Source organism: Dromaius novaehollandiae, chromosome 1 (genome assembly GCF_036370855.1).
Source record: "Dromaius novaehollandiae isolate bDroNov1 chromosome 1, bDroNov1.hap1, whole genome shotgun sequence".
Lineage (NCBI taxonomy): Eukaryota > Metazoa > Chordata > Aves > Casuariiformes > Dromaiidae > Dromaius > Dromaius novaehollandiae.
The window spans coordinates 20,702,931-20,717,695 of record NC_088098.1 but is presented as its reverse complement, the minus strand read 5'-3'; the positions used below and the strand labels follow the sequence as shown (position 1 = coordinate 20,717,695).

Here is a 14,765-nt window from a genome sequence, read left to right as displayed (position 1 = left end):
TGGACTTCAGGTCACTTGATCTGTAAATCTCAAATGGCCTTAGGCAACATGTAGATGTCCATATACTAAGATGATATGCAACATTTGACCCTATTTAAAAAACTGTGGCCAGAAGATAGAATGCTTACAATATTTCAGATACCTCACTGAGTTAAATGAGTTTACATGGATTGTTTTCTTGGATGTGTGCCCACAATCTGAATTCCACTTTTGTGTTATCATGGATCTTACCTTAAGTTCTCTGTAATATTAACAAGTTCAGTCCTAAAACTTTGTTTTGAGATAGGTGAGAAATATTATATATAGATTACTGTTGCCTAAGGGAAGACGTTGTGTGACATCAGTCATTGGCATAATCAACAATAATACTAAGCATACTGATTCTGACCCATGGATCACTGGACACCACTCCACGGACAGTTTTATATGTATTCTTATTTCTTCTATGATTGTCTATTGTGCTTTTCCTTTAAAAGGGAATTTTACTCAAAGATGGCAATATATTCAAAGCCACAAATGGTGTTTGTTTCATGGTTACAACAGAAAGATTAATTACTTTACCTACATTTGTCTGTTTTTTTCTGCATTAGGTCTTAGAAGTTGTTGAGAAGTTACCTGCAGTCTGAAATGGTAGAGAGCCTGGCACAAAGGACACCCCTATTTTATACCTAAGGGATACTGCTTAATTCATTTGAAGAAATATATTGTATGTTAAAGCTTTTGACAGACTGCCATCCTTCCGAGCATCTTGATAGCATTTAGTTTGATTAGAAACACCTAATGCCACTACATATGCTACAATGGAAACTCTAAGACAAATCCAAGGTTTTGGTATCTGTGTTACCTGTACCTCTGCTATAGCACCCTGTATGGTGTTCAGTCTTCTAGTTTCTTCCTGCTCATCTCTGAACATACGAGCTCGTCCACTTATTTATAATTCACCTTTCCTTTCTATCTGGAATGCTCCTACAGAACTTTGTACTGAAAGGACTGGAGTGCAGCTAGATATGAAATTTTTTTCTCTCACTGGAAGCACATTGAAGACATCCATCGGACAAAACATCACTTTATTCTATCCAGACAGGCTTGGTTACTATCCTTACAAAAATGAAATCACAGGAGAGACAGTCAATGGAGGACTCCCCCAACTGTCTGTGCTGGAGAATCATTTAAAAAAAGCCAAAGAGGACATTCAGTTTTATATTCCTTCAGATGAACAGTTTGGACTGGCTGTCATTGACTGGGAAAACTGGAGACCTGTATGGATAAGGAACTGGGGATCAAAAGACATTTATAGACAGGAATCCATTGAATTGGTTCAGCAGAGAGACCTAAGTCTATCAGAAGCTGAAGTCAGGACGATAGCTAAAATGGAATTTGAAGCTGCAGCAAAATCAATTATGTTAGAATCTTTAAAGCTGGGCATAGCAATGAAGCCAAATCGTCTGTGGGGATATTACCTTTATCCAGACTGTTATAACTATGATTACAAACAAAACCCACATAATTATACAGGAACCTGTTTAGATATTGAAGTAGCAAGAAATAATGAGCTTAACTGGTTGTGGGAGAAAAGCACCGCACTTTATCCATCTGTCTATCTAGAGACAGCCTTAAGATCTTCCAGAAACGCCCAAGTCTTTGTTCGCAACAGAGTTCAAGAAGCCATTAGAATTTCTTCCATCTCTAACTCTACTCATCCTCTTCCAGTTTTTGTATATACACGTCCAGTATTCACAGATGTCTATGAGGAATATCTCTCTCAGGTGAGTGGATCTAGACTTTAAATATTTCAAATTTAGTTGATGTTTATTTAGTAAGTATGGTAACATATATCAGAAAGAAAGTGTATAGATTTTGAATAAAAAGATTAAATTAATCCATCAGCTAAATTTGGTCAAACCTAGCACTGAGGGGTCTATTTTCAAACTTCCTCATAGTATTTACTAAATGGTGTTTTACTCTCTGAGTGGTCCCTACATGTTGCAAAATCTTACAAAGCTAGAAAGCATGTTTTACTACATTAACTCAGAGAAAAGAAACATGAATAATCTCTTCCAAAGAGAATTAGTAAAACTGGGCTGGCCTTATGTCTGTTCTTTTATGTTATAAGAAAGATCAATGAGTCTTTTTTTTTCTTAAATTTTTTTTTCTCCTTGTTTGTATTTTGAGATGTATGAGATGTTTCTCTTCTGGCTTTGTTAGAGGACTGTTGAGGGACCCCATGGACGATTATTGTAAGACCTGGCTCCCCAGCTGAAGTGGGAGCGGACATTACAATAGCCACTTCTTTGCTCTAAAAAATTACTTTTTTTTTCCTGTTGAAATTACAATGTGTAAATTAAAACAAATAATGTCCATTGCAGGGATTCTTAAACAGTAAATTATCCTTCTTCCACCCCGAATTCTTCTGATTATTTTGATGACATAATTAAATTAGTTCTCCAGAAATCAAAGAACTTCATTGCCTACCTAAGACTTGAAGTACTAGTGCAAAAATCAATCCATTTTTTAAAATCAGAACATAAAAATGTCACATAGACACAAAGACAAAGCAGGTCACAAGTCTTCTGATAAGTTAGATGAATTTTAAAGCTAGTGAGGAAATTCTGTCCTTAGATGCACTGGAGTAACAGTCTAAGTGATATTTGAATATCTCAGGGGTTATTCAAGGTTAGGCATTGGTTAAGGTCTAAGGTCTTATTATGGTTCTGGCTACACTTTTTCCCTCACATTTTTATATAAATCTGCCCTATCAGAGATACCACCAAGTTGCAGGACCTCCTCCTGGCCCTGGCCACATTGGCCATCCAGGCCACAGTGAAGGGGAAGTTTGAGGGTGTGATGCTGGTGACTGTATGGACACTCTTGTGTCTCCTCTCGCAGGCCCAGGTAGAGCATCACTGGGATGTGCCCCCAGCTCTCTGGATACCTTCGAGGAGCAGCAGGTGCTGTTCAGGATCCTTGATGTCTTTTTTTAGTTACTAACTTTAAATCCTGTAACTCTCACACCCTTCCATTTGTTGTCCACCATGGTAGTTGGTTTCTCCTGGTCTCTCTCTTCCCAGGTGGGCTTTAAGGTGGGCTTTTGTTAAAGCTAGGGTAGTATCTCACCTTAAAAGGAGAACTGAACAGAAAAAAAAAATTCTAAATCAGTCTTTGTAAAAGGCCAGTGGCATCCTCCCAAGAAAACAGATTCCTGCTGGTGAAAGCTCTTTCTCTTGTTACATTTCTGCTCTAGCACCTTCTGGTAAATGAAATTAAGTAAAGGAAGTTGTGCTTTCCAGGCTCTGCCTCAGGCAGCGTTACTGAAGCTGGTTACTACCAACGCTGAGTGGCCAGGAGGCAATGAAGCAAAACAAACAAAAAAAAAGGTTGGAAATGGTTGCATGGGTGTATGTCATATGCCTAACCACTGGCTCAATTTTACAGCCTTGTTTTTCTAACCAGAAGATATATTTTAATTGGAAACAGTTGGCAACATTTTCTGGCATCACCTGTTTAACTTCATCCCAGAATAAAATAGTGTAATTGAGAGCAAAGTGTTTGCATCACATGTAATTACTTGCTGTTTCAAAGTGGTTATTTTGGCTATATAATTTTCTATATGCATTATACCCTTTGTTCTTATGTTATAGCTTACGTTAGTGTGATTCTTTGCACGTTTACTCTCAGGATGACCTGGTAAATACCATTGGAGAATCTGCTGCTCTGGGTGCTTCTGGAATTGTGATCTGGGGTGATATGAATTTAACACAAAATAAGGTATGCCAGATTAATTATATGAGGTTCTTAAAGAGCAATAAAATGAAAAGAGTATAAAGCATTGTGATTAACGTCGTATCTTTTACTTTAAAAATGATGACTCCATACTGTCAGCAGATCTGATGTCTTCTCTAGTTAAAAAAGACATATTTGAGGCTTATACAAATTGCCTGTGACTACACAGCCTAAGAGTTTAATCTTTGAATGTACCAGTGTTGGTTGTGAGTAACTGGACAAGCTACTATGATAATTGGAAACAATTAGCAAATTGGCTAATTTAAGGAAAGGGTTCTCATATTTTCATTGCATTCCAGTCAAGAGGTACAGAAAAATTCCTTGGGCTTGTTCAGAGCAATTATATTCCAAGATCCTTCTTCTTTTTTATTTTTTAACATGGTGCACTTAGCAATACTATTTAAAACATTAGGAGGCGTCAGACTAGGAAGATTTCAGCTCCAGCCTGTTCTGTGTTTCGTAAGTAGTAGTCTGACTAATTCCAGTGTAAGAAAGATCTGAGTCAGAAGAGGAATAGAGAAGTAATTTATTTTAGGAAGATCAAATACACAGTTTGAGAAACATTGTTATAAGGATGCTCAAATAAATCTTTTGAACTAGCTCATTCATACCCAGGCAAGCTTGGTACAAAAAGCTACCATATATGAAGTACTTTCACCCTGAAGTCTTCTAAGAGCAAAGAACTGAAACTCTTCAGCGCTGTTGGGCTTCCTGTAACAGAATGCATGACCAAATAAAAATCTTGCAGTTCTGTAAGGGTCAAATTGTCAAAGGCATCGCACTTTCACTCCTTCTGTATGTGCCTGGCTTTGAGTATGCACATCAGTTGCACCTGAAGCTTTTTTGCACACTACCCCAATAACAGGACATAGATGAGCAACAACTTTTATTGTTCAAATTTTGAGATTTGTATGAGCAAACAGAATTTTCCACATCCCAATCAGATCATGTATTTACACAGCTGTGCAAGTGAGTGAATGTTGTGCACTTGCAGTGTCTTTTTTTAAGGGTATCATTATCACTAGCCTCTCAGCAATGAAATATTCCTACAAGCCTCACTTCTGCGAGAATTATACCAACCAAAGTCTTCTAGCCAGGGATTTTATATATCTAAAAGAAAAACAAACAAACAACTACATACCAGTTTGTTTACTTGGATAGAATAACTTAATGTAATAATTGCTTGGCTTTCAGCTGTGGGTTTTTTAACATTCTGAAGCTCATCAAGGCAAATACTGCAGGTGAATACTACAAAAACACCCCAAACCTGAGACATTCCAAATTCTAACTCCAGTTGATGTTAGTGAGGTGTGTGCTCTAACACCTTTTGTAAGGGCACAAAGGGCCTTGGAAAGCACTTCGCTATGCTAAAGATGGCTGAAAAGCCACACTTCACCTGTGAAGAGCTCAAGCAAGATAAACAGGCCAAGGATACCTTACTAGCATCAGGGCCTTGTGGGCACAGAAGATACTCTGTAATCTTGCGAGTTGGCTTTGGAAGGAAAGGAAACATTGATGCCCATGTATTAAGCACCAGTTGCAGTCCCAGACTGGCTCATTCTGCAGTGCAGTGGTAGACCTTTGGGGAACCACTGTTGCTTCCCGTCAGTGGAGCACAATCAAACACTGCCCTTCCTTCAGCTCACTGAGATAGAGGACGTATATCTTATGACTCTGAGGCATTAAAAGATCTTATTATGTGGTTTGTGTGGTCAGGAAGGCCCTATATACTATGTGATATGACTGAATAACCAACAGGCTCAGCAACAACAGAGCAAAGTTCCTCCTGAGAGTAAGGCGGAGTGGGTTGTGCAAAAGCCTGTCTTCCAAGTTGCTCAGCTCAGGTGTTTACGTGAAGACTTGTTTGCACAAGCTACGGCAAGTTGGAGACTAATGTATGCCAGAATGTGTATTAGTTCTGAAAAAAGGATGCTTAATCCTTTTGGTAAACTCAAGAGGTGCTATGACACAGAGCTAAATAATACTGGATATTAGGAGGCAATTTTAAAATGGGAATGACAAAATAGACTTTTAACTGGTTAACATTTATGGGATGAGTTGTCCTTACAGCCCCACTTTTGAGACACGGCTAGTCACTAAATGGAGGAGGGATGTGCAGGGATACGAGAAAGGCAAGCTTTATCAATGAGGCTGAGGAAGGTAATGAAATGCTATTGCTATTTCCAGAGGCTTTTTTTTGAACACCTGGCATGTAAACCATGTTCCTGTTATTCCTCCCCCACTTCCCCTCTCTATGTATGTTTCTATCTGACCTTACTTCCTCTCTTTCTTCTACCATCCCTTTAATCTTTTGTCACATGTTGAAATCAATCCAGCTGACTAAGGCTGCTCTATCCTTGCATAGCTGCTGTGAATTCATGAGCAGAAAGATCTTAAACAGCCATGTTTGATTCCAGTTTGTTTGGTCTGCAGAGTGGCTGGTAAAAGCCATTGTGTGATAAATCTATGTGTCTTAATAGGAAGTCTGAAAATAAAAGTCAGTAGAGAGATAATTTTTGTTATTCTTCCTTCTCTCATTTCTATTTTCTTTTGTCTTATCAAAAGAGGACCATGCTTCAATGCCAATGGTTCCAGACTATCAAACTATCAGAAGACAGTTAATGGTATTTTTAATGCCATACAGAAAGCTATCAAGTAGGTATATTCTGCATAAAAAGTCCTATAAAACTAACAGAATAAGGAATAAAAATTTTGATTTAAACAACAGCTTTATTACATATTTTGACTTTTAGAATTATTTAAAATATTTTCTATATTTTTAATGTGCGTTAAAAAGGTTTATGATGATTTTTATAAATAGGGATCAACAAACAAGAAGTCGTCATGAAATGCTAAACTACACTTAACTCTATGATATACTAACAAATCAGACTCTCATTAAAAGATTATCCTTTATTTGATCTTCCTTTGAATATATAAGCAAGGAAAGGAGAAAAACAGTGAGTGGGGCTTCTGTACATTGAGTTCTTTATCCTGCCACTGAGACACTAGACAGAAACTAAAGGCTCTAATACAGAGATCATAAACAAGTCACACAATGTACCAGGACATGTTCACTGCGATTATTTCCATGGGTGGAAATAACAGCTTTAGCTACCTATTGATGTCTGTTATTAGGCAAATAGCCTAAGAAGACATAGCTTCTGAAACAAACAAACAGGAATTCCCAAAGCCTCTGGTTATTAAGCTATGCAAGTATACGTAGAATAAATGCCAACTGCATGATCAATTAGATGGTGTCTTAACACATTTTTAGCCCAAAATGCTTTGCATTCAAAAAATGTCGTGAAAGCTACCTACTCCTGCAGCTTATGGCTATTCAGGTCAGGGGAAAATTGAAGAGTCTCAGAGAGATGACTTGATAGAAAAATTATCATCAAGGGTGACAAGGTTTTTTTTAGACTCCCTTCAAAATATTCAAGCCACGAGAAAAGGAACTTTGATCCTTCATGTAACTTCTTCAAATGCATCTGATTCCAAATGCTACAAGCAAACTCACACAGATAAAGTGAAAGTTTTAATTCATCTGCTTTCTGGCATGAGTGCTTTTAATAACATCTCCAACAACCACTCCACATAAATTTGCTGTGATCCTTGAACTACATAGCAACTTTCAAATAAACCTGCTTCCAACAACCAGTTATAACTATTATCAAAATCTCGAGAGAAACATTTATAGGTTTCCACTACAGCACATTAGAATGACAGCATTTTTATAGTTTATTTACTAAACTTTTCAGTTATGACTTTTTTTTACAGAACACCTGTAGGACTCTGGACAACTATCTTAGGAGGACGTTGATTCCTTACCTCATCAATGTAACAATGGCAGCCAGAATCTGCAGCAAAGTATTATGCCAAGACTCTGGTGCTTGTGCACGGAAAAAATGGAACTCCAGTGACTACCTTCATCTGAACCCAGAGAATATTGTCATTCGAATGACAAAAGATGGAAAATACACTCTACAGGGGCAACCAGCGTTCCAGGATCTGCAAACGTTTACAGAAAAATTTGATTGCCGCTGTTATGCAGGGTACAGTTGCGAAACTAGAGTTGATATAAATGACATCCATTACCTCCATGCTTGCATTTCAGAAGATATTTGCATTCACATATCCTCAAATTCGCTTTCTAATATAGAAGCCTCTGGAGAAAAGATCCCATCTAACAGAACTGTTTTTTCATCTACCTCTCCGAGTAAGGTGACATTATCTACACAATATGAAATAAAAGATTTCCAACCTACTACTGGAAATGATATGCCCAATATAATAACTACAGAATATAACAATGTCACACCTACCACTAGTTATGATTTAGAAGCAAATGATACTTGTACTTTCAGTAGTTCTTCATCAGATAAGATATGGATGTTTAATTTGTTTTGTTTAATTCTAATTTTGAGCACCTTAATATAAATGACCCATGAAAGTGAGAATGAAATTCTTTTTCCTTGGCTTTGTTTGAAATTCTAGAGGTTTTATTTGGATAGAAAAATCATTCCTGGAATGTGTAAAACAGCTGCAACTCTGTGCTCTTATCTGTATCAGGTCACTTTTTTTATTCCATAGGTGAATGTATTTCTTCAGTTTAATTCTAAACTATTATTTGGGCCAAAGATATAGGTGTCTGTATATACTGATTATACCGTATGACAGGATAATCCAGAATAATGAACGATTTGTAACAGTTCTATTTGAAAAACACATTTGTTCATAATGTAATTTTGTATACTTCAAGTTAAGCCAGTTAAATCTATCTCCAATTGGATTTAATTGAGTTTCAGTAGTCAGCTGGTTTGGTGCTCTATGTAGGAACGAATTTCATCTCACAGGAATATTAGCTCCTAAATATACCTGGCTTAACTTTAGACTTGTGGGAATTTTCAGCATAAAATTTATTTGATACAGTAAATTTTACTCTTAAAACTTACATAAGCTTACTTAAAAAGCTTACTCTTTTTTTCTACTTTTCACAATATCTGCCAAGATACTGTGTGTTTTTTCCTTTAATTGAATATATACCTAACTCTTAAAAAGTTTCTAAGCTTAACGTAAATGTTTACATTGAATACTAGAACTTCATTATTTAAAATTTGAGCTGTATCAGTTACTCCTTCCTTCTTTCTTCCCTTCTCCCAAGCCTTCCTGCTTAGTCAGGTGTTCCCCTCCTTGGCTTTCAATTGTTTTGTCTGGCCAATACTCACAGCTCCTCATCTGATCTACTTCTTTACTCCCTACGAGCATTGGCCACCAATCCTAGTTCCTCTGTTCAGCCAGCTCTAGCAACTGGGTATGAATGACTGTCTCAGCACCAGTTGGACAAAGAGTTAGTGAGGTTTGAGAAGGCTGTGGGTGGGGGACAGTCTCTGTGCCTGCCTGCCTGCTTCCTAATCAATCTATTTGGTGGAAGCCAGATTGTTCCTTATGGAAACTCAATGGTGGAGGCAGCAAGATACAGTGCTGTGGACCCTGGGACTCCTTTCTTCACTCCCACTGCTTGTGATCCAGGACACTATCTCAGGATCACCTTGTTTATTTGTTCTGCTCACAGAACCCTAAAAGCCCTCTACCAGCACACAGAAAGCAGTGTTCCACCAAGTCCCCTCTCTGGGGGAGGGAGTGCTGGTGCACAGCACTAGTGAGGGAAGTCAGGTAGACAGTAGTTGACTGAAAGGACTGTAAAACTGGCAGTATCCATCCCTGGAGAAAGAGATAGTGAAGATAGTAAGACAGTATCAAGGGCCAGGCCATGCCATCCAGGACACTACAGAGCAGGACATGGAATAGAACAACAGCTAATATGACAGTGTGTCTTATTTAGAATTAAAAACATATTGTGGTTTTGGAATATCACAGTTACTACACTAGTTTTGGGCAACTCCTTTTCTTTGCTTCCTGGGCCCTATATTCCCTGTAGAATGCTCTGTTGTTCTATGGAGATTATACAGCTCACATTTTCATTACAAATAAGAGACAAGAAAGAATCTGGCATATTCAATAAGGAAAGGCTCCTCAGAGAAATAAGTTACTCAAGTCTAAGATATGGCAGTATATCTGCTCTTGAACACAGCATTTAAACAGCCACAGTAGTTTTAGATTATTTGCTCAGAGTTCGTTGACAAAAGCAATGTTAAAGTAGAAAATATACCTCCAAAGTAAACCACTCCCAGTTTCTATCAAGAGTCCAATTATGATTTATATATAGTCAGTTTAAGCATTTAGAAGCAGTTAACTACAGTTCATTCAATAAAATAATCTTTACGAATTGTTATGTCAAATGATTAATAGAATTGACTTCTGATGGGTGAAGAGTGGCTGCTGGCATGGATGGATTAAAAAATGTCTTCCTAGAACTAGCCATGATCTGCCTAAATAAATCATCCTCTCCCACAGATACAACTTACTTCACTAATGGAACTATCTGGGATTTTGATATAGTAGTCCTTTATTAAAAAAAAAAAGCCTAAATTTAGCAGAAAACACATATAATTCCTGCAATCCATTGCCTTCAAATTTTCAGGTTGTCAGTCCTAATAGACATGTGCAGAAAAATAGATGAAGACTTCAGATTTAATACAGAGAAATAATGTTTTTATGGCTTTTGAACAGCAAGTTATCAAGAGGAAGTGACAACTTTCTCATTGCAGTCATGGTGTTGAATCCACAAGTCAGAGCTATTTCTGCCATGAGCGTTCCAAGAATCATGAATAAAAAATATATGTATGTAGTGGACTGTCTGGCAGAAAAGAAGTCAGCTGTTTTTGATCTCCTCTGTAAAAAAAGTTTCTTCACTGCAGCTTTGATAAAGGTTATTTGACCTTGGCTTAACACCAACCATGGTATTCCTTCTGCATGATTCCTGCATCTCAGGTCCCTCCCTTTCACACTGGACATGTGATAGCTATCAAAAGATTTCTAAAAACTGGAACTGTCACTGGTAACATTTTAGCATACTTTCTGAACATTCAGACTTGCATGAAATTTTATATTTGCAGCAGAAACCCTTTACCATAGCTAAGACTGTATGTTGGTATATAGAGTTTTAGTTCAAAGAATGTCTTGCTTTGTTAAATTACATATAGGCAAAATTTCCTGAGCTTAGGTTTGTTTGTATCCAGCTCTTTGAAAGGCACTAGATTTGCAACACTTTGTGGTAAGGGAACTTGAAGGATCACAAAGCCTGCAGGTCTTGTCCTAAGTGTTTTTTTGACTATCAGCCAAGTAATAGCAAGCAAAGCATTTGTGAGGGGGGAAGGGGTAAAATCACATGGCACGGAGGAAAGGGAAGTTAAAGTAACAGAAGTGTTAAGACAGAGCATCGAAGACCTTCTAGTGGATATAGAGGTATTGAACTGCAGGAGAGGAGTGAAGCAGTAGGGAATGTACACAGAGCAGTCTCTTCCACATTTTTTATCTACTTGGTATTTAATACAAACAACCTTTCCCCAAAGCCCACTATCAAGATAAAGGAACACAGTAACTGTGTTAGATGAGACCCATCCATCTTATCCCATCTGTTTTCCTCAAGAGCAGCCAGGACCAGAAAAGAACAAGGGAAGTGAAAGGACAGCAGAAACTGCAATAACCAGTTCACAGAACTGTGTCTTCCTAATCTATAAATAGTTGTCTTGTGCCCTAATGCAGAACAGTTTCTATAAACTCATGCACAATGCTTTACCAACCACTCTGAATTTTCATTTTTGATATTTACAGTATCTACATGTATCTGTAATTCCTGTTTGAAATCCCACCAGCTTTGTGTCATAGTAAGCTTCGGGCCAGCTACATGCTGTGTAAAACAGTAGTACTATCCAAATATTTTATTTTACTCTGTATTATGTGTGTCTTGCCTATATTCTATGTCAAAGAGTCACCATGAAATCAGCAAGTCTCCACGGAGTAAGGATGGAGGAAAGCAGGAAAGCAGAGATACACCTTCCATTGCTGGTAATTATCTTATGTTCAAAACCAAACTTGTTTTCTCCTAAAGCAGACAAAACAAACAAACAGAAAAGCCCCCTTACCTTCCCTGTATTTCTTGTAACCATTATTTGTCTCTGTAGCCTTACAGTTTGAGTTTCTTATGTTCTTATATTTTTCAAAAGATTAAATACTAGAAGAACGTTCATATCCCTTCCATTATGATTCATTATTTTGTATTTCTCCCTTCCACGCAGAATTCAAGCTGGCAACACTCAGGGACAGGGGAATGCTAAAATGGGTTTAATGAAGTGACATAGCCTAAAAAGAGAGGTTCAGCTACTTTCAATACACTCCTTCAGTGTGTACAACTTTTTGTTAATTTTTTTCTTAAAATTCTGCTTCTCTGTCTGAAGAATCTGGATCTGGTTTATTGTGCTGCTTATTATGGGACATCTAAAGATATTGGCACTTTTAAGAGAGATGGCTGTTGGCACTTACAGAACCTGAACAGAAGTGAAAACATAGTCTAGTGCCTGCCTTACAGTTTCTTGCTTCTCTGTATGAAAAATAAAAATGTAAAGAGAGATTTTGAGAGGCAGGCCAATAAGACCACTTTGTAGACTTCCTAGGATGTGACTAGCATCCCAAGAAGCCGAGGAAAATTTCCTTCAATCCCTGTATCACACTGGAACACTGTTGTATATATATCAGCAAGAACTGTGAAAGATTTCAGACCTGTATGATATGCACTTGACAACTCTCAGACAGATTGGATTTGTACATGCACTTATCCATCATATTTCAATACAAACAACAAGACAGCAAAGACAGTTACATAATTTTAAAATGTATTCAATTATAGAGCCTTGATGACATTTTTAAGAAAACCAAATTTCCTCCTTCAAACAAAAACAAAATTAGATGTTATTTCAAAGTTATTTCACAGCCTCGTTGCGCAAGCCCCTTCATGCTGGCAGTATCCATTCTGCCAAAGCAAAACAGACTGCAAGATTAGGATCTGAGATTTCAAAAAAGAGCCATGAGTTTCACTCCGAAGAACAACATCTATACAAAATCATTTTTATTGTATGATTTCAAATAATTTACTGCTTTACTAAACAAAGACTCCATCTTTCTTACAGAAATTTCTTTTTTTGCTGTTTTTCTTTCTTCACAGTTTTCTTCCTGTCCTACTGATAACCAGTTTACAGGTTGCTGGAAACAGAGTCAAAAAGCTTCTTGGTCTGACTTCATCCCTTAGGACTTCTGAGTGTTTCCTGAGAAGTGGTTAGCCTGAACCTTTTTGTCTATTTTTCTGGAAAGACTCCGCTGAAATTTAGCCCAGCATCCTGGTATTTTTCTTTAGAATGATGGTTATGTAAACATTCAAAAGTATTCATAAAGTATTCCAGACCAGTCCTAAATTTTTGCTTATAGCAGTCAAGGATGTGGGTCTTTAGAGAACAGGCATTCTGAACCTTCAGCAGCTACTTTTCCCTTCACTGTCAAATAGTATGTCCTCAGGACTGCAAAATCTTCCAGCATTTATTGTCACCTCATTACATATGAGAGAGTAAAAGACAAGGATGTAAAGGGCACACCTATCAATAGCATTCTTAGGGGAATTACTTCGGATTTCTTTACATTCACTAATGTTAACACCATCATTGTATATTGATTGTAGTTTTCCTTGGCCAGTAGTGATTAGATGACATTTTTCAGTGTATGCTTACATTCCTTTTAGCTTATAACTGACAGTGTGTTTATTGATCAGTAAATAGACACAAACAGAATATGAAAATTAATGTGAATCACTAATTCGTATATTCAGCAAACATTTTGTTTCTGTGTTTATCTTAATATGAAATTCTGGAGTGTGGTGTTCAGCTGCATGTATGTAGACAGCAGACAATATGCAGCCACCTTTCTTTCCTTTGTTTTCATCTTAGAAAATATTATTCAACAGAACTTCAAGATCCTGCATAAGAAATAAACCATATGTTGGCAAATACCTCCTGGAGCATACTGTTCCCTCATGCTACTAACAGGTAGAGACAAGAAGATAGCTTGCCAGAGTCAAGTGATGATTTCCTGAGGCAGGGACCTAACAATCACCCATTTGAAGGGAGGCTAAGGGCACCTGCAGTCCCATAATGATAACATTGTTAATGTCAAAACAAAGCATCAAGTATCTTACTGCTGGACCCAACCAGTAATTAAAGGCACTGGACTAGTAATATACAGACTTGTAAATCCTATGCATAGTTTTCTGAAAAACTGAAAAGTTTTCATGCTGCATATACCAAACTTCAGGATCCAAAACACAGACTTCTTGACCCAGACTTCAATCTGCCCTACTCTGTCACTGTAACAGCTTTTACATAAATCCTTTTTCACTTCTTCCATCACTGTAGAAGATAAACGCTGGAGTCTCTGACGTTCCAGCCAGCAGAGGGCATGGATGGTGCACATAAACACTAATGGGTACATTACAATGCTTTCACTGATAAGTTCAATAAAGCCTTTCTCTTCTCTTTAGTAAAGCAGCTGTTTGACTCTGGCCAACAAAAGAGAAAAAAAGACTAGTCTCTTGCTAATGCAATGTCTCATTAGTAGAAAACACATAGAAAACACGTATAGCTTAGTCTAAAGGATTTTTTTTCCAGACATCTGGTATATCAGGACAAACTTGAAAATATCAGTCAGATACCATCTCTTCGCATGCTGTCCTCCTTAGAGAATTCATCCAGTTGAAGGCTTCTTTCCATTAAGAACTACAGCTGTCACTAGAAACCAAGCTCAAGCTACAGATAATCTGATCTGATGTCTTTCGCAGTGCCCAGAACTAGAGGTATGGGACCCAAACACCTTGTTCCTGCACAAATGTGGAAAAGTCTGGATACATGATGTTGGTTCAGGTCAAGCTTTGTTGAACATATATTTACAGGACCACCATCATCATAATCAGAAATTTAAGATCTTTGTTATAAATTTGTGTAACACATGTAAGTCTCTGCAATGGAGTAAGCTGCCTTACT

The 14,765-nt window shown here is 37.5% G+C and overlaps 1 protein-coding gene across 1 annotated transcript; it reads left to right on the top strand.

Annotated features, from left to right (window-relative positions):
• The first annotated feature begins 601 nt into the window (after positions 1–601).
• SPAM1 (sperm adhesion molecule 1) lies at positions 602–11,930 on the top strand. Its single transcript, XM_026112991.2, has 3 exons — positions 602–1,766; positions 3,676–3,765; positions 7,561–11,930. Exons 1-3 carry the CDS (start codon positions 801–803, stop codon positions 8,218–8,220), a joined length of 1,716 nt encoding a protein of 571 aa, XP_025968776.1. The 5' UTR covers positions 602–800; the 3' UTR covers positions 8,221–11,930.
• The last annotated feature ends 2,835 nt before the right edge of the window (positions 11,931–14,765 follow it).

What these genes read in the sequence shown, in the direction of transcription:
- SPAM1 (XM_026112991.2), top strand. Translation starts at nt 801, where the DNA reads ATGGAAACTCTAAGACAAATCCAAGGTTTTGGTATCTGTGTTACCTGT. An exon ending in ATGAGGAATATCTCTCTCAG is followed by an intron (nt 1,767 to 3,675) that starts GTGAGTGGATCT and finishes GTTTACTCTCAG; the next exon opens with GATGACCTGGTAAATACCAT. An exon ending in TGAATTTAACACAAAATAAG is followed by an intron (nt 3,766 to 7,560) that starts GTATGCCAGATT and finishes TTTTTTTTACAG; the next exon opens with AACACCTGTAGGACTCTGGA.